This window comes from Corvus brachyrhynchos, unplaced genomic scaffold (assembly GCF_000691975.1).
Source record: "Corvus brachyrhynchos isolate BGI_N302 unplaced genomic scaffold, ASM69197v1 scaffold115, whole genome shotgun sequence".
Classification (NCBI taxonomy): Eukaryota; Metazoa; Chordata; class Aves; order Passeriformes; family Corvidae; genus Corvus; species Corvus brachyrhynchos.
In genome coordinates, this window is record NW_008239553.1 from 25,842,223 (window position 1) to 25,867,911 (window position 25,689).

Sequence of the window (25,689 nt, forward strand, 5' to 3'; positions counted from 1 at the left end):
ACAGTCTTCTGGATGTTTCCTTGACCCTGTTTCTGTGGTCAGGAATTTGTTTTTCTTTCTCACTAAAATAGCTTTATTCCTTCGGGATGATTCAGATGTTGGTATCTGAGCGGAAGGTGTGTGGAAAACCAATATGTGGTGGGACTTGAAAATCAGTTAGTGATGAATTGTGATGGAAAGTACTGAGATTAAAAATACAAGATAGGAAATGGCAAGACAGATTAGTGTACTTATCTTTTCTGTGGTTTCTAGAGATCTTGTTAATGACCTTGACTTAAATCTAACACCACTTCTGGAGGTTTTTTCTTTTGCTAACCCTCATTTTTATACATACAAAATCAGCAGGATGGGATAAAGCAGTAACAAAGAAGAAAAAAAAAAAAAAAAAGAATATCAGGTGAAATAGCATGCAGTGGAGATTGGGAGAAAATGTGGAGATTAATTGATAAAATCAAGTGTGGAACCAGTCATGAAAAAGTGCAAATAGAGGTTGGAGTTGACAGGGTTGGTGAGTATTGTACATTACACATTTGCATTTTGTCTGAGTCTGGCTTACTGTGCCCTTCTCTGTTCAGAACCAACACAAGCTGCAAGAGGATTTTATAGCAGGAAATCTAGTACACATATCAGAGTGCAGCATGAATATGTTGCTTGTACTGCCTTAAGCTGCTTATTAGATGGGAAATTGAACAAGAAGAGGAACAAGGGCTAGGTTTCGTGACTTTTCAGGTTGTGGTACAGGGACTTCCCAAACTAGGTATAGGGTAATCAATAGCTCTGGAAGGATGTTTTTACCTTTAATTTGGCTGATCAGTTCCAAAATACTCTAAACTTTTATTACCTACCAGTATCCTGTTGCAAGGAGGTGTCCAATTTAAAAAAAAAAAAAAAAAAGCCCTTGCTACCTTCCTGGTTTCATATGATGCCCCTAATATGCAAGAGGAAAACATAGTTTTAAAGGAACTCCTTGTTCTTTACAAATACTGAATCGCATTGTCAATTCAATTGGATTTGATTCCACGTTAATGTTGCATGAAGCCCTTAGATCTGAGCAAGTAAGTGGGTAATCGAATAGGTATAGCAGCTGATAAGTGACAACAACACCTTGTTATAATTTTTATGTTTATTTCCTACTGGAGCAAATCATCACTGTTTTTCTATGAGAAGTGTGAATTGTCAGATCTTCAAATAAGAGCAAAATCCACGATCTAAATTTAACCTGGAAATCAAAACCAGTTGCCAGGGTTTTAGCACTGTCTGAGCAAGGTCTTCTAGTACTGATGGGTAGTTTTTTCTTTATTCACAGTGCTATCTTTAACCTTAGACAACTACAGTATAAACCTCCAGTTTCATTAACTACATTTCACCTGCTTAAAAATTTCTAGCGGTATAGCCTTGTTTACTAAATTGTGCTAAATTACTTAACATTGGTGCAATTAAAAACTGCTATCTTTTTACCCAGGGACAGCTGTGTTTCACTGTTGGTGGATGAGATCACTGTATAAGTTGTAAAGTTTCTGGGGATAAGTAATACTTTCTAAAATATATGTGACAACACCAGAAGAATTGAAAAAAGTAAATTTTTATTTCGTGCATTCCTCCTTTCTTTTCCCCTCACTGAGCAGACAAAATTTTAAAGCCAGCTTGTCTTAAGAGAAGTCACCAGGATTTCAACAGAATTCTTTCACTTTCTATGACTGAAAGGAGATGTTAAAAAAATGACCTTGACATGTAAGGCAGGAACATTACCTCCAGTTCCTTTTTTACTCCCCATGGAAGCAAGATTGTAAAAGTATTTAATGAAAGTATTTAAGCATGAAACTACTGCAAGATAGCATCCCACAAAACATTGCCAAGTGACCATGCTGGGTATGACTGAGTAACACATAAAATACTTCATGACTGGTTTTCTTACAGATACTCTATTTTTATTATTTTTACTTGCAACTGACCTATCCTGTTTTGCTTTCTTGGCTCAATCTAAACCACTGAAATCAAGACTGAAGGAACGTTAGGTTCAACCTGATCTTTCTGACTGACTTCTTGGTTCTCTTTTTTTCCCCTTAGCTCAAATACAAACAGAGAGAGGGAGAGCAAGGAACTTCTGGCAGGGGTCAGAGGTATTTCATAGTGCTAGGAGCACAAGAGGCTAAAGAAAAGGCTGAGTCCTCAGAACTCTCATGTGAAGGGAAGAGGGAACATGTTGGAGACAGCCACAGCAGACATAAGAATGTAAAGGAGACCTTATTTAAAGCTGGAGAGTCTTTTCAGGAATAAGGATTTGAAAGCCTTGTTGAGATGTAAGGTTCCCAGAAATATTCACCTAGAGTACTGAAGTTCAGCTGTCCTCTTCCTGAGTTCAACAATGCTGCCTGCCTGGTGAGGAGCATTTCAGTTGTTTTGTTTCAGGAGTCATCCCACTGATCCTACTGCTCAGCAGAATAGGCAGCTCTCTGCAAGGAAAAGTTGTTAAGGGACACAGTTTCATCAGAAGCCGTGGGTGAGCCAATGCTGCTGAGCTGGGGTAATTTTGTATTGTGTGCAGGAACATTACAACCTGTGTCCAGAGGCTGCCACAGGCTCTCCCTAATGGTCTGCATTACTAATTCAGCTAATTGCAGCAATTACAGGCAGGAGATGCTGCTGGGAAGAGGCACCAGTACACGTCTCTCTAACATGCTGCAGTACATGCTGCTCATTAATTAGAACAGTACACACACAGAAAGAAAAGGTTTTTAAAAAAAAAATTAAAAATTAATTAAAAAAAATTTTAAAAAAGAAGAAGAAAATATCTCCAGCTGGAAATGCAAAGGAATATGACGAAACCTCTAATGGTTGTGAATGGTCACAATTTGGTTTAACCCTTTCAGAACCAGGCTTTCCAGCTGGTCAACTTAGTTGCATCCACATCCCTGTTCACTTGCTAAGCAAGGAGGTGAGGTTGCATGTTGGACATATCTGACACTTGCAGCAGTTCTTCATCATGCAACCAGTGAGTTGCACAGATAGTTACTGTCTGGGTAAACACCAGATTCCCAGCCCAAGAGGTGCATTAACAGAGCAGTAATTACATCTTTCTCAGAGTGGTGCATCAGGCACAGCAAAGAGTGCTGGCTGAGTGATGTGTATTATCTGGGTCTATCTTGTATATTTTTCTTTGCAGAAAGCATGTTCAGTCTGAACATGCCTCACCTCACATGGTAAGTCTCTGAGGAAGTGCCTTCTTGCTGGCCCTACATGATACTGGTACTCATGGGAGGAGCCCAGCCTCTTCCCAGCAGACACATCTACAGTGGCTGGGGGGGGGGGTGTTGGAGAGCACTTTGCCAGCCAAGCAGGCTTTGTAGCCCGCTGTACTTCATTCAACAGCATCAGTGTGACCCACTTGCTGCCTTAAAGAGTCCAGCATGTGCACAGCACCTGTGCTCACCTGAAATATTCAACAGTATGGGATAAGCACTGTTCCTCCAACAGGAGACTCCAACTCAGTGGATGACATATTTACACAGGCATATATGGAGCACTCAGTACAGCTTAAATATTTTAAAAGTTACAATTGTGAAACTTTTTTTTTTTCCCTTGGATATTTAGCTGCCTCTGTAATAGCTTCTTGACGTGCAAATATCTATTTTTTTTTCTTTTGTTCCTTTGCTTCACATGCCAGACAACAGATGACATCGTTTCATCAGCTGAATGTTCCAGTGATGATGAAGATTTCATTGACTGTGAGCCCAGTACAGGTAAGTCAGGTCAGTCGTGTTTTGCTTGCTTTCTGATTTCATTTGCAAAAAACAATGCATACATATATTTTATATGTGTGTGAATGTATACATATATAATTATATATGTATATATGTGTGTGTATATGTGTATATACATACACTCATGTATATATACACTGTATATAAAATAAGAAATTATACAGCCAAGCATCAGATCCCATGGACTTGGCAACAGCAAAACACAGAATTGTAGTCACTATTTAGTTTATATAAAGTTGTTCGCATGGAAAGGCAAACTTTCTGAAAGTGATCCCAGCTAATTAATAGTTCACATATTTGTAGATGTTACTTTACTGACACAGTAGGAAAAAAAATCAATATGAAGTGTGACAAATAATGAAGATTTATGAAGTGGAGAGGGTGAACATTTGAAAACAGAAGAGAAACAAAAGCGAAACAAAAATTGCGAAACTTTGTTATTAGCAAAGTTTAATCTTAATTAGTCTGAAGATGGATGTTAAGGGATACATTTGTCCATGGGATTTTAAGTACAGTTAACATGGTAATGTGTTTATACTAATTTTGTTTCCTGTGAGCCCAAAGAAATTGGGGAGCACCAAAACGTAGTTTTAACATAACAAAATTAGTAGTAATTCTTGCCTTGTTATCTGCAGTGATGCTTCAAAATGTATCCATTAAAGAGTCAGAAGGACTGGCCATGTGGAACTGACTCGATTTCTCCCTTTCAGATACATTTTGATAAATTGATGGCTTTTCTTTCTGGTGAGATATATGATGTGAGATCCAGCAGGCAACTGCAGTCTATTTTATTTCTTACAGGCTTTTTCAAGTCTTCTTTTTTGAGGCTTGCCATGAGTTAAGCATTTCTATAATAGAGAACAGACATCATCGAATTTCTGTGTACATTTAAAAGAAAAAGAGGACATTTGGTTAGAATTTTTGTCTTTAAAAGTGAAACATATAAATAGTTTGAGGGGATTCTTTTGTTTGGCTTTGTTTTGTTTGTTTTTGCTTTGTTTTATTTGGATGATTTTTTTTTTTCCTTACAAAAAATACCAAGAAAGTATTATAAATGTTCTGTTTCTAATTTCCTGAAGCCATTTGAGTAATACAATAATAACATTAAAATTCACCCAAGGCTAGTTCTTTCACATTTCTTTTCAATTTGTCATGCTGTACCTGCATTTTTAGTAGAACTTGGTCCTGCTGTAACCTGAGATTGTTGTAGCTGGGAACTTCCACCCATACTCTTGACTTCCTGTGATGGCGGTGACACAGACTGATGGTAACAGGTAGCTCAGCCTACTTCCCGTCTCTTTTTCACAGATTTCTATGAGTTTTTCTACTCCCAAAAGAAAAAAAAAAAAAGGAAAGCAGTAGGCAGTCCAAATATTACTAGATTGTGAAGTATAAACACTGTGGGTACTGAGAGTGTAAATAAACATAGTAATGAAATGCCAGCACAGTGATTTTAATGAAAGCGAGGCATGAGATTAATAGGACCACGTTAAAAGGACAAAGGTACCACAACTGATATGCAAATGAATGAAGTCACTTCATTAAAGCTTCACTAACATGTGAAGACTTCTTTTTTTAAAATTTATATTCTGATTGCCATGTATTTCAATTAAAGGACAAAATGAGGTCTTTATCAGACTCCTCCTCTTGTAAATTTTTGTTTCAAAAATCACAATAATTTCAGCAGTTAGAGATTGTAACAGCAGTATTTTCAGCTTTTGCTGCCAGTGGAAAAATCAAAGTTTGAGTAGAAATTTGGTAAAACAGGATGTTTAGCATGAAATTTCATAGTGCTGTAGAGCAACATTTCCAGACTAAAAATATCTCCTTCCTGACACAGTTAGAAATCTAATGCTACAAACAGGTACAAACTGGATTTGTAAAAATGACTTGCCTTTGAAAATCCTGCTAAGCATTATAGTTGGCAGATATAAATGCCTACAGACATTTGAATATCTGCTGTGTAAAATAATATGGTTCACTGAAAATCTGCTGAAGATTCTCTCCTAAACTACTAGACATTCTTGCAAATTTCGCCCAGTATCTTTTGTTGCACCCTACTCCTCTTGCATAGGGAGGTGGACCACGTAAGCCACTGAAATCTGATTCTTTTCTTGGGAATTACTATGACATTGAGAATAAAAGTTAGCTTGATTATATGTAAAAATAAGTCTCCCAGATGGTCCTTGTTGATGAAATCTGCACTTCCAGATTTTGAGTTTCCCTGCTCTCAGAGGTGCTGGTGTACAGAATTGCCAGAAGGAGGAGGAATATGCAGGTCCTTTTTGCATAAACTTAACTCATTCCATCATAATAAGAAGGAAAATAGCATGTTTGTGGGGCTTCTTATTTTCTTTTTCTATCTTATTGTCTGCATTCTCAGTGCACCCAGTGTCTGCAATCCAGCCAGTATCAAAGCACTCACTCAGCCCATTCTGCTCTGGAGCACTAAGGCAATCTGAGCCGGCTTATCAAAATCCAGTAATGCTGGCTTGGCTGAGCAGATATGTTTGCCTTTACACTTCACCAGTCAAGTCAGAGTTCTGGCCATATGCCAAGATCTGGTATTTAAATATGTACATTGTGGAGAGAAAAGATCCAGATTATCTAGCTTGCATTTTCTAGTGTGTGGCTTTGAATTTTTTTTATAACTTAATGTTGGCTTTTTTTTTTTAATTGGGCTCATTTGAAATTGCTTCATCCTCTTCAGTTGACAGGTCGGTGCCTTCTGCCTTGCCTGATCCCTTTTACAGCAGACTGAAAATTAAATGACCTAACCCAGCACAGTCTTCTTTTTGTTGCTCTGATAATGTGTAGCTTTTAAAGCTCTTGAGTTTCTGCCAAATATGGCCTTCTATCACCCTCAGTGCCATGGTCTAGTAATGTAAAGGTTACTGAACTCACTGCTGCAGCTTGAGATATGATACACATCACTATGAACCTGCTGTGCAATAGCCAAGACAAGGGCAGCAGAGACTATTTCCCTGCAAATCAGAAGTTTTCAGATTTCATATGGGTCACAATCAAATCCCAATATCTAGAGATACTACTTTGGTCTTGGTCCTGAATCAGGGGCAGTATTCTACAGAGTCCTTCTGAAGCCTTTGTTTTTGGTGTACTCAGAGGCTGAAAATCATATCCTCTTTGAGGCTAAATATCATGTGAGAACCATTTGGCAAGGTCTTATTGCCACTTAACTCTGATTCACAGTTGAATCCAAGACCTGAATCTCATCTGCATCTGAGCACTTTAAAAAAACACAGTGTGAATGTGATTCCCTCACTGCCTCTTCAGGATTTTCCAGGCTGGCTTGAAACACTAGGAGGCTGGCTAACACTTCGTGCCCCCCTTCCAAAAGTGATTTCTTTTGGACTTTTGGTTAAAAAAACTTCATTTAAAAAACAGGAGCTGTCACTGGACCTGTCCTGACTGAGGTAGCTTACAGACACTGGCTGTAGACATGTATGTATACATAAGGAATTATTCTAAGTGATGGCAATGACAGCTGTGGATCCAAAACCCATTTGTATTTTATGTAATTCAAAAGAAACCATTGCAGGTTCAGGGATAAAAACTGCCCACTATTCATCTTATTGCCGACAAGCTTAGATACCCTTAGTTCTCTAGATCTCCCAGAAGGCTTAATCTAAATGATAGGGGGCAAAAAAACCTGTTTATCTGCCCTGAAGAGGCATTTACTTAACATTCAAGAGAAGATCCTCTTTTATCTCTATGAAAATGTTGCTTGTCCCAGAACATGGCCAAAAAACTTCTTTTTTTCCGCACCAGAAACATGATGCTTTTCTCTGGTGTGAGTGCAGGACTCTCTTCTGGCCTGCTCCAGGGAGATCCAAGGCTCAAGTATTGAAGTTCCTCAAAACTCAAGGCAAGGTCCTGAGTCTGTGCTTTTGAGCACAGCTCTGTGGTGGTGTTTTGGTCACTCAGCTGCTCTCAGAGAATGTAAGATTTGTAAGGAAAATATCTTTTCTGACAAGGAATGACTAGGAAGCACTGTGAAGAAAGAAAGCATTTTTCTCTTTTCAGTGAAATGAGGAGCACCCTTACGATCTGATTTTACTGAGACTTCAAAGCCTTATTTAATTATAATTATGCTTTCCTGACAGCTGTTGCTGTATCCTCATACCATTGCCCTCGTTCCTGTTAAGGGTGTCCATTAGTGGGGCTCTGGCACCAGGCAGGTTGGGTGCTGGAGGCCAGGCAGCTGATTGGGATCATAGCCCAAGCTGCTCCTTGGACTACTCAAAACTGTGAGACCCAAACACTCAGCAATTGGCCTGAAGCCCAGAATACAGCCTCTTGCAATGGTCTGTAGGGCTTAATCCTTACTCCCTGGCTTGACACATCCTGTGTTTCTTCCCAGGTGCAGCTACCAGTTTTCCCTTCCTATCAGCCCATCAATTTCCTATGCAATTTTTTTTTCCCCAGAGAAATTTATTCTGTGTTTCCCAAAAGGCTTCATATGTTAAGGCTGTCATTGTCTAATCAGACTGGTGAGCCCTTCTGATGAGGGACTGGAGACAGCAGCAGATATGCCAAAATCTACAGCACTGGAAGTTCCATAGTGTTTTGTACACGTACCCACACACAGGAAGCACATATCCTACAGATATGCTCTGTGTATCTATAATTTACTGGCCTGTAGCCATCCACCTGCAGGCTGCCTGGGTCAGAGATTTATTTGCAGAAAACAAGCAGACTCTGTCTTCCAAATCCACCAACACAGTACAAAAATCAGTATGTTGGAAATGAAGACTACATTGAAGAAACCAAAAGAAGTGTTGATTTGGCTGTTGTCCTCCACAACTGCATCAATCTTCCTGAAGCACCTAGGGAATTTTTATTGTTCTCCTAAGAGGAACCCCCCCCCCCCCAATACCAGCTAGTTATCTTTCCCTCTGACAAGCAGGACTTCTTGCCCATTTCTGATGTTGTGAATAAGAAATGACCTTTAAAGTAGTGTGCATGCCTCTGAGTACTCAGAGAAGTAGACTTCCCTTCTCATAAGCTGAATACCTTATGGACCCAAAGGACAGGGGTTCATCCATGACACTTCCCAAGGTGTAGTAACATCACTTGTTTGATGGAATTTCCTAGCTACAATCTTACAGCTGAAATAAAATCAAATGAGCAAGTTTTACAATCATGCAGATGACTTACAGGAAGTTTTGGGTTTGGGTTTTTTTTTATATTAGGAGTACTGAGATTGGTTTTCAGCATATTGGTCTTTCTTTCTATGTAAGCTCCAAAGGCCCCACCCGTTAGGATATTTTATCTATATATGCGCTATATATATATATATACAGTGTGCATATATATCTATATGCTAAAGTAATAAATGACCAATATCAACAGTAGCCCCTATCATCCAATCACATGTTTACACAGAAATTCATGCCTTCATCTAACCCTGGCATCCGCTGGTGTGGACAGATGCATGATATTGTTATTTCTTGGTGAATAAAGCACGTTAATTTCTTTTTTGTTAGAATTTTTTCTTTCTTCCTTTTATTTATTTCTTTCCTTTTAATTGATGATTTCATCTATCAATTAGCCTTGGGTTAGGGTGGGGCAGGGAGAACAAAAAAATTATACAGGTATATCAATCGATATATACACACCTACTCCGTGTATATATAGATGGATATATACATTGTATATATTTGAAGAACATTTTCTGTCGTTTCACCTCATCTTGTGCCGCATGAATTTTTGGTGATTGATATTTTAGTTTCTTTTATATTTCTTTCCCTTTTTTTTTTTTTTTGGCTCGTAATCGTGCCATACTGCTATTTTTTAATTTTTAAAATCACCGCTGTATTTCTCAATTTATATTTTTGGAGTTCTTCCAACAAAATAATGATTTAATCATCTCAAGAATGAGATATAGATCTGCAAACCAATAAAGGCAACAAAATCTTTTCTTGCCATCCTTAAGAAAGCCACATTTTCGGACTTCCCAAGAAAGTTGTGTGCAAAAGAATGAAGATTTTTACCCCTCCTTTATTTTTATTTTCCTACTTTTTTTAAACTTCTGCAAAGTCTCTATCCTGTTTTTTCCCTTTTCCTTTTTTTCAATTGAGTTCAGAGAAAAAAACCCTCCCCTTTACCCCACATATTCCCAGGACAAACTCTTCCAATGTAAAGAGCCCTAGAAGCTGCAGATGGCATAAAAAGAATTTTATTGCAATGCAGAATGTCTGTCGTATCTTTTATTTCTGGGTCAGTGCGAGATCATTTTTCTGGCATGCTGTAGTTTAGCTGATGTAACTAACCATGGCCTTCATTAACCGGTGCATGGGCTGTGATGACACCATCTTATGTTCCATCAGAGCTACGCATTCAGGCTAACCAAGCAAGTCTGTAGTGTATAATTTGGGGGGATATTGTTTTGATTTTAATTTTTTATTTATATTATAATTTATTCATTTCAGAAGAGTTATGCTAGTACCCTTGGCTGCTACTTGCAGCCTCAGAGTTATATATCTACTTTTTTTTATGGGGTTTCTTTGCTCTTTTTAAATTTCTCAGTAGTGATTTTGCGTCTTGTTTGTGTCCATCTGTCTTGTCACTGTGTCTTGGAGTCCATTGGTCCAGTGTTGTTATGTGATTCTGTTCTCTGTTCGTAAGCTGGTGTTCAGCTCCTCTGCGCTCTGTCATCCCTCATCCCCTTCCCCTCTTCCCTTCCTCACCTACCCGAGGGAGGTCCACAAAGAGGCACCAAGCTTTAAACAATGTTCTGACTGTCTCCCCGAGGCTTCAGGATGGATGTTGCAAGGTGTCCACAGAGCTTCATAAGACCAAGTTTGCAGCTGTTCTGTTTTCAGCAGTTTTCAAACTCTGTTATAATTTTACTCCTAGAAGTGGTTTACTGGCATAATGCTAAAGTGACTTCTTATACAGCTTCTTAAGGGATTTGTGTGTACATGCTGATGTCTTAGAGTAAGAATTCCTGCTATCTGTGCTTTAGGCTCCAGACAATGCCACACAGGATGTGGGCTGTGTGTTAAATGGGATATACCTGGGTCTTTTTACAAAAGGCAGTCTTGGAAAAGGAATATCACTGTGCATGTGCAGATGAAAGGATATCTGTGTGAATGTATTTTTAAAATCCGCAGTTCATAGGTTTTTTGTAGTTAGCAGACGAAAGTCTAGGATGTACCTAGGATTTCTAAGAGTAGTGTGTTTTCACTCTGTGGGATCAGTCTTCTGTCTGTCAGTGTGTGACGTCCACCTCTTACTGATGCTGGTGAAAACTGGCTTGCTGATGTTTACTTGTATAACTTGAACACAATTCTGGAGTGGCATCTGGAGTGTCTTCTGCCATGTGCATCATAAATGTGCAATAATGTGTAAAGCAGAGGAAAACAAGCTCAGTTTTCAAGTGTCTGCTTAGGCTTGAAACACTATTTAGAAAAAATATAGTTCGGCTTAGTGGTTCATTTCCTGGTACCTTAATTCAGTTCTTGGTGAGTGTACTAGCCACATTAATGGCACAGGAAGCCTCAGTGCATTAGGAGACATCAGCTGGCATCAGTGGATCAGCTTAAGTTAGTGGAGGAGGAGGCAGACAGTTTTCATGCAGATAATGTTCACAACCTCACAAAGAGCATACTTACACATACCTTGCCTAGCTAAAATTCCAGTTGTTTTGCAGGAATTAGTTTGTTCTGAAGAGATGTTGAAGTCTGTGAACTTTTCTCACAAGTCCATGATATAATACTTACCTGTGTAGGCTAAGAGTTACCAGAAGAGAGAAGTGATGGGATATGTTCAGGTCTCCAACATGGAATTATTTAATTATTCCATTTAACTTACCCAAGATATGTTTCCTGTACTTGCAGAGAGATAAAAAGAAGATGACTTTTCTTTCACCAGTGTGAACCAATGATTTATGCTCAGTTTAGTTTTCTTAATTCTTACATAATCTGAGAAAAATTACTGAGTATCATTATTAGAGCAGAAAATTAATCAATATTTAAAGCTGGCTTGGTTTAGATTTTGGATCTCTTGTGGTCTTCATAACTAGTAATTCCTACTGAATCTAAAGGTTTTTCTTGGCAATTGCTTAAGTAAAGCAACTGCTTATAAGATTATATTGTAATCAACAAGCTCATTGTTTTGTGTAATACTGCCCTCTGGCAGAGAGACCAGAACAGTCCTGTTCTGAGGCTAACAACAAAAGAAACCCATTTTTTAGAACAAGTGGCAGGTTATTGGAGAAGAACAACCGAAGTTTTAGTCCCCTGCATCATGAAGTTCAGGGTAACCTTCAGACTGGAGTAATGTGATGATCAAATGTCCAGGCATCAGTAACCTCCAGGCTGTGATAAAGCTGCTGTGTCCTGCTAAGTGGTGACTTCTGTTTGCCTCTGCTGTGCCTGTGACCAGCCTTCTTCTGCAGGGGCAAGAGGCTCACTCAAGTGCAGGAGATGCTGTGAAAGGTCCCATTGTGCTCTGTTATATCCCAGTAAGGCTATATATGGATATCTGGCACTAGAAACAGTTCTTATTTTTGCTTTCTGTCTCGGGGCAGGCTGCTGGCTTCAGCTTTTGTGACATTTGTCACTGAACAAGGGGAAGAGCTGAGAGTTCAGTTGTTTAAGCCGAGATTAAAAAGCCTGAACTCTGGTGTGACACTCCCAGTTCTACTGTTGATTCCTTCTGTGTATGTGTATTTTGCCTATCTGTAAGGCAGGGTAAATGAAATACTTCTAGCTAAACGAGGTAAATATGAACGGAAAGGAGAATTAATTACTGTTTTAATGGACTTTGATATTCAGGTGCAAATTGCTGTTCAACACTCAAAAATGGTTCTGTATTACTACCCACCAGAACTGTGCAAATAAACTGTGGTATTGTTAAGGTTTTAGTACTATATGCTATCGTCACTTGCTGTGAGAAGTAATATTATCACATATTTTTATAAAGTAGGTACAATTCCTAATCTGCTAATGCAGAGAGAATAAAGTGTGGGATACAAAAGTCAAGTATTTTAATGTCAGTGATCATTGTTGTGACATTATTTTCAGTAAATATCACTTTTCCCTCTAGAATTAGAACATGCATTAGAATCAACCATGCTCAGGCTACCTAAATTAATGTCATGAGCAGACAGAATATACCGATCTTACAATTGGACTTGCATCCTCCTAGAATTTTCCTTTTAAAACTTAACAGTTTCTCCAGCCTGACTTAGCTGGTATAAGTTTCCCTGATTTTGCTTTTAAGATCAGGAGAAGATCAGAATCAGACCCACGGTCTGGCTACCTTGTCCTTGCTGCCTTCCAGTCTTTTTTTAAAGCGTGCTCTCTAAACTCAAAGCCATGTGCATTGTCACCTTCTGGCAATCCCTCTAGTGTGCTGCCTATGTTATCAAGCTGACACATGTCTAAAATACTAAGATATGATATTTTCAACCTGCTGCGACTTGCTTTTTGTCCCTGCTAGCTTTGATTTTCAGCTTCATAAAATATATGGGAAAGAAAATAAAAATAGCCAATGACACATTCAGTGGAAGAGAAGAGCTAGCACATGACTCAGAAAGACATTCTGCATCAAAAGCAGATGTCTGTTTATTAGAACCTTATATGTCTATAGCAACTGATTAGTTACCTTTAAACAAGAAATAAGTATCTGATTTCTGAAAGATAAGTAATGTCTGTTAGAGAGAAATCATGTTGAGCATTTACAGATACTAGGGACAGAGATAGGCTTTTGCTTCTAAAGGTTTTTCTTATAAATTTCTTTTGGTCATCATGCCTAGACCAAAGGGTGCCTTATGTACTAGAAGCTCAAAGGTACTGGTTGATGTTCACATGAATAACACCTGGAATAATACCTCAGTAGAGAAGGAAAACCTATTGTATTTTCAATCCAAGTAGATCATGAGAAGCCAGAGTTTATAATTATATGTCAAAAGGGTTATTACTTTGCCTTCGTTCTGCCTTTCTGTTTCAGTTCCAATTTTTTATTCGCAATTTCTAGAAATCAGTGTTTTATCCCAAGTGTTAGAAGTGGGGTATCCCAATTCCTAGGGGATGTGAAGTGTAATATTTCTTTAATACTACTTAGCTTATATGCTGTGTCAGGAGCAGGAGCCAAAGACCATACCAGTTTGGAAATGAGATATAGAAGCAAAAAAACAACAAAAATTAGACTGTCTTGATTTGAAATCTCAGATGTCTACTAACTTGAGGACCCATTTTGTTCTGCTTTTTCTTTTCACTAACAAATACATTATTAAAACCTTACAAAAGAGCCACCACCAAGGAGTCTCTTTTTCTGCTTCTGCTGAGTCTCAAAAAAACTAAAGTTTTTTGGTCCCGTGGGGTGGTGTTATAAGGATCATCAGCTCCCCTTTTGACATTCAAGAGGAACTACAATTATTTTACAAAGTTACAAAATCTCAAAATCAGCTTCTTTTAGAGCAACAAGAAAATGTCCCCAATTTTATCTCCTCTAGTTTCACTCCACCTCAGTGTCAGAACAGTAAATGTCAGAGGCATCAAAAAGGGGGAAAGGTTGCTCTGTCTTTGAGGGACAGCAGAAATGCAAAGCAATTTTAGCAATTTTGAGCGATTTTTATTTTTAATAGATGTCAATAATTCAGTTTTTTTCTCTAGTACAAAAAACCAGTATGACTGATTTTAGATATTGGTTTTAGCAACTACTGATTGCAATGCTGAAATCTTGGGGAGTTCATAAATTTTGTATTTGACCTATGAAAAGAGCAAAAATAGTCCTGCAAATAGTTCAGGTTATTTTCTAATGTATCAAAATATAATTTTAATCTCTTCTTCTGACCTCTCTCCATTCAGTCTGCAAGTCTACTGTGGAGTGCCTAAAGATAATCCATGCTTCTCCTGTATGCTAATTTTTTTAGTGCTAAGACAGGGATAATAAATATATGGCAAAACATGCACACACACTCTCTGTACATGTATGTATATTTATACATCTGTTGATGCCATGTTTATGTTCTAGCTAAAAGAAGCATTTTGGGGAACTGAAATAGTAGAATAAACTTGTTTAGGAGCTTTATAAGCAAATGTGGAACAAATAAATGGAATCTTGCTTTATCCTCTTTCTCATGCTCCTCTTATGGCGGTTCAAGTCTTTGGGTTTTGTATAACTCAGAAAGCTGCTAGTACATCCCAGCATTTGGAGGGAGGTGTTTTGTGAGTGAGGGCAAGTGTGACTCAGGTTTGAGATCTGAAACTGAGGAACCCTGTCGTGCATCTGAACTCACAGCAGGGAGATGTCTTTGGTGAGGTTCTGAATCATTTACCTCTGCCAGGGTACTGGGGACTCTCAGAGACCTGTGGAGAAGATTAAAAAGGTTTGACAGCTGGAGAGAAAGTCAGTGCAGTAGGAGTATGTATGTATCTGAAATAAAATAAAATACTCTTTTGTTCAGTAAACTGGCCATCCTACCCGACCTGCCCTCATTCCCATTTTGGGATGGGTAGCAGTCCCTGGAACACCATGGATCACATGCAGTCCACTGGTGGAAGGCCCCTCCTTAGCACTGGGGCTGTTCTAACACAGATCAGAAATTTCACCACCACACGCCCAAAAATCTCCTCCTCCCCTTCAGTGCGGGGTTGCAAACCTGGCCTCAGCAAAGCACCTGCTGCTTTTGCAAATGGCCAATTGTTTGGGTCTTTAACCTTTAACATTTCAGTCTCTCACATCCTTTACTTCACATACTTAAACATGCTGGATAAGCCCAAAAAGAATCCAGAGACTGAAAAGTACTTGAAGATATTCATGCCTTATTTCTTTTTTAATAAAAAAATGAAGATTTGGTGCTGTCAAAATGCTGAAGGGACTCCATCTAGTTTCTTCTGAGCTGTCTGTGTCATATCCAAAACAAGAAATGGTGCCTTGACCCCTAAAATGCTGGGTTTGAGTGCATTTTCATTTTGAAATTGATGCTTTTAAAAAAGATAACATTTGCATTCTAACAAAATCTCTAATTACAAAACAAAGTAAACTTAAGTTTTGAAGTATTTTATGGGAACTTCTTTTGCCTCCCCACTTCATTTGTCTTCTTTTTTTCATTTCTCAAAATATGACTACTAAACTTCACCTGTAAATAACTTGGGGGCTTCTTATAATTCTTTTCAGTTTTTCAATTTCTTTTCTCCCCCATTAGGTTCTCTAGAACATTCAACCATGCTTTCCTCCATAGCAAAAATCTGTTACTAGCTCTGTATGAATTATGTTAGAAGACTAAAACCTTTGATTATATTTATCAAAGAAGTTGAGCCAGTATATTTCAAAATTTTCAGTTGTTCACAGCTTTTCATTGTATTTTGAATAGCGATGGTGAAGTCCACCCCTGAAGCTCAGTGATCTTTCCCACATATGCTGTTTTCCAAATCCATCACTTTTCCCTTGGAAAGAAAAAGCAAACAAAAAGCTTTTGAGAGACATGAAAAAAAAGTCTCCTTCCCTAAGATGATATTTTTAGAAACAGATGGTAAAACAAACTGCAGATGTTGTGCCTGCAGCACCTCTATTCAAATAACGGGATAGTTGAAAGATGAAAACAGCCACTTGTGTGTCTAACTCACTCTGTTAGTAATTCTTCCTCCATGCAAGAAGAGCAGGGAAACCTGGTACAGTAGTTTTTTCCTATCTTTCTTCCTCTGAAAAGGTATTCACACAGTTCTCTGCTGAAGAATGAGTGTTCTGGTAGTCCTCTCTACAGCAAACACAAAGACGTGATAGTATAGGAAAAAATAATTCCAGTCATCTGTATCTCATAAATAGTAGATTTTTTTTATTCTCCTTGTGAGTTTTTTTCCTTTGCCTCTCAGATGACCTTTCCTTCCTGATGACAAGCTGCAAGTTTTCTGTTGGCCTGTCTCACAGGTGGCGAGTGTCCAAACACAAGCTGCCAATTCAGATAGTTTAAGAAACTCTTAAGACCTGCCAGGCTTGGCGTGCCTCGTGTAAGAACACTGCATTCACATGAAATGTTTAAAGTATCCTGAGGAACTTGAACAATTTTGTTTCTTTTTCCATACCAAATTTGCTTACATTTCATTAAAGCTAATTAACTAGGAGTCTAAGCAGCAAGTCAGGTCAAAGCCATTTGGACTACTGTAAAAGCAGACTTTTTGTGAAGGCCCAGCTTTTTGACAATCTTCAGAATATCAATTGTTATTGATACCTATTGCTTTTGCCTTAAAATCCCTATAAAAGCAATATTGTTTATTGTAGTTTATTGGCATTTAATCTCTGATGCCAGCTGCACATTCAACATGCTTATTTAAAATTAATTGTAGTAGTTATATCCTGGGGATGGCTGCATATGTGAGTGTCCAATAGCCCCAACAACATTTTATAGCTATATTGCCATAATTTTTCTAGCAGCTAAAGGGAGCTTTGTGGATATTAGAGTAGCTGAGCATTTGCTTCTAAGATCTAAATTTTAGATTTATACACTGACAAGAGATAGTTAATCCTTTTGTAGACCAGGCCCTTAAGGTTTGTCTGAATAGCAGAATTTGAAATAAGACCTTGGAGTCTTAATTCTTCTTTCAGTTTCCAGCCTTAGTTAATTTCTCCTCCACTTCTAAACAAAAGTTGTATTTTGATCCTACAGTTTTCTTAAATCTTCAGACAGATACACACACGAGGAGGTCATTTTTCTGGGGATCAAGCCATGCTAGAGTAATGACAGCTTTTACTGCAGTGTGTCACGTTACATCAATTTTCTAATTCAAGGGAGATTTCACCAAATGCAAACCAAGATGATGAAGTTATCTACAGTGAAATTAAAGATTTTAGACATCAGCTTAGAGCAATCGTTGTTGTTCTTGTTGAACAGCAGTTCTTTATTGGTTTTCTCTTTTGTATTGTCTTGTGCTGTTCTATTCTGGTAATGAAATGCATAGAACTGTACACATCATTTCAGGGGTAGTACTGACAAAGCCGTGTAGAGAGACACTCTTATCTCTCTGCTCCATTACAGTGATGCCTCTGCTTATACAGCGCCTGAGTTCTGAATATAGTTGGAAAGCTTAATAAGCATAGGGAACTGCTGCGGAGGAAGGAGATTCTTTGCAAGAAAGGATTAAGGGATGGCAAATGCAGTTTCCTTTTATAAAATCCAATAAATTTGAGCTTTACATCTCTGACTGAAGCACTGAGAAAGGTGCTGGAAATAGAAAGTAAAGAAAATATATCTATATATATATGGGTGTATAAACATATTTATACATATGTAATATATAGTAAATATATATGGATGTGAATGTGTATATATAAAAACCTGTAAGTATTTTTCGGTTACATAATATTATTACAGATTTCAGATAGTTCTAGCAAATATCTTAGATGTGGAAACAGAGTGCTGGTAGTATCCTGTACTGGTCCGCAGGAGATGGACTGCATGTCATATTTTAGGTCTCTCTGATTCCAGTGTAAGAAATGATGCACATGCTGTGCCTCTTATTTACTGCTAATGTAAGTTAGCAATAATGCATATAAGCATTATCAGTGTAAAACTGCTGCAGGTGAAGAGCAAATCATGCTCTTAAGTTTCAAAAGTAGGATTGTTGGCCAGAGCTGAACATTAGATGAGAAAGGGTGAATTAGGTAATTCATAGCATATATATATAAAAAATAAATTGTATGTACATGGAACTCCTGGGATACTACGTTTGGTAATAGGCTTAAATTATCAGAAGCAGAACTTTTCCACTGCATTCCTCACTTGTTTTATAACTCTCTTCCAAAGCTGTTGTCCACAGCATTTGTGAATGGGATATTGATTTTTATTTTGGAAAAGGAAGCAGTCAGCACTTGGATCTCCATAGCCATTTAGAATTTGGATGCAAATTAAATACTTTCATAGTAAAAAAAAAAAAAAAAAAGTGTAGATTCCTGTATGTATGCATGTGCATGCATATTTGCTAATTGCATTAACCACAAGGCTGGAAAAACTGACAGCCTGATGAGATGTTGAGTGACTTGGGATTAATGAAAGTAGAAAGTATTTAGCAGTTTATGGTATTAGGGCTAAATTTGTATAGTAATATGTGGGAAAAAATCACTATATAGAGTTAGCTGGACCTTAAACACAGACTGGAAAAAAAGTCCAGATGATTTAACAGAGAGGAGAGACTTTAGCTGGAGCATTTCAAAGCTCAGCTGTCAAATACAACAGCTTGTTTTTGTAAGGTGCGTATCATCTACATTTTTTACTGTATTTCATTACAATGCTCTATTTTATTCCACACGGTTTGAATACATAAGAAATGCCTGTTGGTTTTCTGAGATCAGGTGGCTTCTGACTTTCACTTACTTTTTTGACCCCAGCTGGTGTGTCTGTATTCTGCACGTTAATATTCTTGAAGGGAGCAGAGATAAACCCTCCTTTTGCTTTTTTCTGTCTTTAAAGTAATCCATTGCAACTTCCATTTTTATTTCTGCACTTGATAGTGTTATGGATCTTCTTGGTCTTATCTAAGAGAGCACCCAGCCCTATATGTCAGGTAAGGTGTTTGACCAGAAATGCACTGTTACTACTTCAGTGGAATCGTTTAGCTCAGATTTGAAATGCGTTTTGCAGGTATTATAAAGAAGCTTTTCAGACCTTTAGTAAGAGTGATGAATGCTATTTTCTGCTTTTCATAAATATCATAATCAGAGAGGTTAAAAGGATGCTTCCTTAGGTGACTCACTAACAAGCTTTAGTTTAGAGAAACATGGAGCAATGCAGGGAGAAAATTATTTGTAGGGCATGCAGCAGTTGCAGAGGTGGAAGGAGGCTAAATTACTGCTGAGTTTAAAAGAAGAATTGCATCAATAAAGGGGAGGAAATGTTTCTAAATAAATTTGTTTTTTCATTATGAAAAACTGTATTTGTTTAAGCAAAAGGAATATTTTCACCCATAGCTATACCTGAGTGCCATAGATGGGCAAACAGAAAGTTTTTCCTCCACTTCACTGATCTGTGTGTTTGGTTTTAGAGGGCAGTCCACTGACTTTTAATAGTTTTGTATCCTGATGGTCCCTGTAGAGTCCATGCAGTGCCAGGTTAGGGAATGGTTTCCAATCTGTTCCTCACTTCTCATGTGGAGTCATTTATCTATGTTCAATTTAAAAGTTCAGTCAGTCATATTTCTCTAAGATCACTGAAGGCAGTAGGGTAGCTACAAGGTTGCCGAGTGCATATGTTAACCTACAGTTTTTCCTTATAAGTGGTAATGTAGGAGACCTGAACTCATCTCTCAGATCCCTAACTTGGGTTGGCAGCAAGTTGGTATGAAGAATGTCTTTAGAGTTGGAAGTACATATTTTTCAAGTTGGAAAATATCCACTGAGACATAATAGCAGGAAACACCATGGTAGAGTTTTTGAAGTGGAATGTATTTTTCTAAGGTGAAGCTGAGGAAAGAGCAGAAATGAAGTGGTTTTTCCAGTTAACTCCATGTTATGCCTCCCTGCCTATGAAGACAGAGCACATACAACTGTCATCTTATCTCAAAGCTTAGTGCTCCTGTGCTGAATTCTCCTCTTCGTAGTTATGTTTGAATTGCCACTTGCTTCCCTTTCTCAGTATTTTTCAGCTGAGGTTGCCACTACTAAATTACCAGACAAAGAAATAGGACAATAATAAGGAATTGTGATGGAGCCATAAGACAGCAATGGCAACTTATAATTTGGCTTCTGGCATGCTTCCATTTTGATGAATAATTCAGTGCTGTGGAAGGTTGTGAAAAGAAGGCACTTTGCATTAAACACTTAAATTTACCATTAAAGACTAGTGAGAATTGTTTAGGCACTGGAAATAACAGGCAAATCTGCCAGTTCTTCTTCAGTCTAATGTTGGTCCGTGTGTCTGTTCTCATTTAATGTCCTTTGCAGAAGGCAAGAAAGGACCTAGATAGGCTCAAGTGATTATAATGACTCTTTTGAAGGTGAAAAGTTTCTTCTAACTTCAAAACAGTGCTGTTCATTAATACCCTAATAAGGCAGTAAATCACAGGGCAATAAGGTTAGAATTCGAGCACCTTTTTGTTTTATTCACTTAGTTCAAAGCTGCAAGTTTGCCAGTAGCAGAATTGCCCAAATAAAGTGTTTGTTCTATTAATATATTTCCAGCTCCATCTCTTTTTTGATTGTGCTTAAGACCATCAATTAGAATAAGAATATGGAAGAAATAATTAATTCATCAGAAAAATAATTCTGCATGAGAAAATTTTGTGGCTCATACAGATAAAGGAAATTAGAGTCTATGAGAAAGTAATAGACTTTCCTATTAAAATCTAACCATATAACGTCTTACTTCATAGCAGAGGAAAGCCTAATATGATAAGATTTTTTAGCTTATTTTAATTAACTTTCCATCCTATTAGACTTGATCTACAGTTAACTTTCATTTCACAGGTATTCATGATTGTTATGCTCCTGAGAATTAGTGGACCATGAAGCTCAGACATGATGGTTAATAGCTATGCAGTCATTTTTCAGTTGATTTTCTAACAATAAGCCCAAAATTTAAATGTAAATACTTCAGGTAATACAGTAAGCAATAATTTGGAAAACATATTCAAATGTATGACTATATATCCCTTTAAATAGTGATTCCACAGCAATCTGACCTGCCCTGGTCTATGAATATTAACTGTTGGTTTAAAAAAAAAACAAAATACACACCACACCCCCAACCCCCCCCATTTTGGAAGGTAGTGCTCGAACTTCTCTAACAAAGAAAACAATTAAACTTTTGGGATAGTGGGATATACGTTATCTTATCATGGTGCAAAGATAAGGCAGAAAGAATGCCAGCTTACAAATGAGGTAAGCAGAATTAATCAATAGCAAAAAGCAGTCATCCTGCATCAATTATCATAGTATAGGATCATAGAATTGTTTGGGTTGGGAGGGTCCTCAAATATCATCTAGTTCCAACCCCCTCACCATGGGCAGGGACACCTTCCACTAGACCAGGTTGCCAAGGGCTCCATCCAACTTGGCCTTGAACACTTCCAGGGATGGGGAATCCACAGCTTCTCTGAGAAACCTGTTCCAGTGTCTCACCACCCTCACAGTAAAGAATTTCTTCCTAATATCTAATTTAAAAATACCTTGTTTCATTTTGAACTCCTTGTCCTATCGCTACGCACTCTTATAAAAAGTCCTTCTCTGGCTTTCTTGTAGGTACCCTTTAGGTACTGGAAAAAGGTGCTATAAGGTTTCCCTGGAGCCTTCTCTTCTCCAGGCTGAACAGCCCCAACTCTTTCAGCCTGTCTTCACAGGAGACAAGCTCCAGCCCTCAGCTCCATGGCCATCCTCTGGACTTGCTTCAACAGGTCCTTCTTTTGTTGGGGGCCCCAGATATTAATATCATCAATATTAAAGTAAGTTAACTTTTGGAACAAGATCTGTTTCTCTTCTAATCCAATCTTTTACGAAAACAGAGCAAATACCCTTCCCAGCCACTTTCTTGCTGTAACGCAGCCTCTGATAAACAGCTTAAAGCATTGGCTTCTGAATCACAGTAGAGTTTATTCCAGTCATTCACAATGTTGAAAAAGGGGATTCAAACTTGTCTGCAGCAGCCTTTCATTGCTGTAATCCTGAACTTTCAAAAGGAAATTTGCAAAAACAGCACCCTCTCTTTCTGCTTGTGCACTTCATGGCTAGTATTAAACTTGCCTGTAAAAACAAGTAAGAAGTCCTGCCAAAAATCCATCCCCAAATGCCTGAGTCACAGTGCTATCCCCTCTTGTCTTTTCCAGATGATAGACAGAACTAGTTCACATGTTGAAAGCTCCTAAACAAAGGGTTCCCCCTGCAGTGGTTCAGAGCTAGATAGCTCATATGTTACTTAGCTCTATTGTGTGTCTGAGGCAGTTACAAGTGCTGCCTAGTAGGAGAATTGACGTCAAAGCATGGATTAATAGGCATTTGCCATTCTGTCTCCAAACACCTCTGCTTGACATCTCAAGGGGATTCTAGTGCTTTAAGCACTATTACAATCCAAAGGAAAAGAGCATCTCTCATTGTCTGAACTGGTGTGAGAGAACACCACCTAACATACTGCTCAAAAGCTTGGCACTCCGTTTTTCCTTTCCAGAGGAAGAATTGGGGCTGTTTTTATTTATGTTTACAGATTGTCAGGGTTTCTACCTAGGGTTTCCCACCATTTCCCAGTGGTAATTTTGTAGAACCTATCAGCAGTCTGCGTGGTAGGGAACTTCTCATAAGTAACTATTACCTCAGGCCTAGGCCCTAGGGTACATCACCATGTCCCGCAGCCATAGGGAGGAGGAGGAGAGAAGATCCAGCAGGCAGGAATTGTGCAGCAAGATTGATTTATTTAATTATTTTACAAACTCTTTCATAGACTTTTTTCTTCATAGTCTAATTGCACAAAGGATCAGCCACCCCTTGGGGTGATTGGCTAAAATCCTAAAACATCCATTGTCAAAATATTTTTCTACTATACCATAAACAAGACTTTTCAAGGTTGCAGGTGTTTGGTTGTTTACATAACTCTGCTACCTCTTCTGTGAGAGAGAAAAGTCTCTCACGGACTTAGAAAATAGCAAGAAAATCCTTGCTAGCAGCATTTTTGTATCTACAAGTAACAATCTCTTATGTAGCATTTTTCCTCTGCAGGCTACTGGGTATTAAAGCCTTAGTGTATCCAACATCAGCTCGTTTTACTGAAGGGGAACTTGGCCTAGCCATTTAGGATGGCTGTGAGGCAGTCCTTGTATTAATTCTGAGGACTATTTTGCCTTGTTCTTGGCTGAAGAGGAGACTGAAGTCCCATAGTCCTAGGACTCAGTTCTGAACTCCCAAAGACTTCTTGTAACATGAGGAAAATAACATTATGAGCAGGGCTGTACTGCTTCCATGATTTGGAAGATGAGTTTATGAATCCCCAATTTATTGCAGTTTTTTAACATGTGCTTGAATAGGTCACTTCAATTCTTAACTCTTACACCCCAGTTACTCTAGGAGGAAACTTAAAATTGCTCAAACTCAGTAGAAGAAAACATGCCCTATAAGAATCCCTATCATGCCCTGTGACTAATAACAGAAATAAGTTTAGGTGTGAAGGCACAGGTAAATTAATCTTGTTCAAAGCCTACTGGAATAAGCCTCTTCCCAACCATCACACTCTAAATTGTCTTCACTCTACATTTTACAAGGAACTGATGTTCACAATGCTGAAAATACATGGTTCATTATTTCTTCTCAATAATTGCACTATTTAGCTTGATATAATTACCAAGGAAATTGTGTATTGTTGTTAGTCGGAATTCATCACAATGTTTGAATAGTTCGACTTACATGTTGACACCCTGTTGTTTTCTACAGCTTGTCAAATGCTTTCCTTGGTACAGTGTGTACACTGTTAGAGGTCTATGGTTGTATTGATTCCCATATATCCTCAAGAATAAGGTGTAGCTGCATCAGTGGAGACTTCTAAAGTGGAATACTTTAGATCCTGAATGTCTTCCAGAGACATAAGTCATGCCTGGGATGATCCTGGATTATTTAGCCATCCAAAAAGAGGACAACACTTTTCTTTGTGTGGTTTTTCTTTGTTTTATTTTGTTTACGACTCCAAGATAAAAAGTACTATAGCCATCTCTAGGTACAAGCTCCAAATGCAGGTTCTTCCCAGCACTGGTTTATGTCTGTAAGAGGAATAGGAAATACTAAAAGAAGAGGGGTTATTGAGGGCAGAACTAAAATCACTACTTTTCCCTCAGAAAATAAGTTTAGGTTCATTGTAAGAGAAACCTTTTACCAGTGATGCTGCTATGCTTTGGGTTCTCCTCTCACAAAGCAAAGGAGGAAGTTCCATCCACTGAGTTACTTGTGGCTGGATTAGCTGCAGACTTTGAACATGTAATGTGCTTATGCTGTTTTAGGGATTAATTAGATTACTTTGTAGCATCTTTCAACAGAAATGGCAAATGTAGCCTAGTATGCAAGTGATTAAAAATGTTGTGCTGAAAAAGGGTTCTGTCTACTTCTGAAGTACACAACCTCCTTTCCGGTAGTTGTAGAGAGTGATAAACTGTCACCTTAGCCTCCTTTTCTCCATGCCTAACAATCTCAGCTCCCTCAGCCACTCTTCATAGGACCTTCCAGACCCTTCACCAGCTTTGTTGCTGTTCTCAGGACATGTTCCAGCACCTCAGTGTCTTTCTTGCAGTGAGGGGCCCAAAACTGAGCACAGAACTCAAGGCGTGGCCTCACCAGCACAGGGAGGCAACTACTGCCCTGCTCCTGCTGACCACACTATTGATGATACAGGCCAGGATGCCATTGGCCTTCTTGCCCACCTGGGCACATACTGGCTCATGTTCAGCAGCTGTTGACCAGCACCCCTGAGGTCCTTTTCTGCTGGGCAGCTTTCCAGCCACGTTTCATCCTGTAGCACTGCCTGGGGTTGTTGTGACCCAAGCGCAGAACCCAGCACTTGGCCTTGTTGAACCTCGTACAGTTGATCTCAGCCCATTGATCCAACCTGTCCAACAGCATATGACTTCTTAGGATACTACTACCAAGAAGATTTGCAGAAGCCATGAAGTATTTACTAGCATTTGGACAACCTGATGACATGTATTTTTACCTGTCTGCTTCATAGCTGTACACTGAAGAAAAGAGGAGACACTAATACAGCCTTGCTGCTCTGTTTGTGGATTAGCAGAAAATTATGTACATTTTAGTATTCCATAAATATACAGAAAAATTTTGCTATGTGTGTTTAGACCAAAGACAGTAAACTATTCCTGCTCCCACTCAAATTATTGGATGACACTCTACTGCTGAGTTTTTCGGTATGAGAATCTGGTTTTGGGTTCCAAAATCCCTTCAGAAAGACTTCTTTCCATGTAACTGACTTTTAGGATTAAATAAG

The 25,689-nt window shown here is 38.4% G+C and overlaps 1 protein-coding gene across 36 annotated transcripts in view; it reads left to right on the forward strand.

The window, feature by feature from the left end:
- Positions 1-25,689, forward strand: part of NRXN3 (neurexin 3) — a 985,030-nt gene that overhangs the window by 942,982 nt on the left and 16,359 nt on the right. For 23 of the 36 annotated variants that reach the window (XM_017741721.1, XM_017741717.1, XM_017741731.1 and 20 more), the window contains one exon: positions 3,665-3,749. In XM_017741721.1, the coding sequence (XP_017597210.1) occupies positions 3,665-3,749 (85 nt within the window). Of the gene's footprint in view, positions 1-3,664; positions 3,750-21,962; positions 22,002-25,689 lie in introns of those variants that run through there. The other 13 variants (XM_017741722.1, XM_017741723.1, XM_017741733.1 and 10 more) reach the window with 2 other exon arrangements.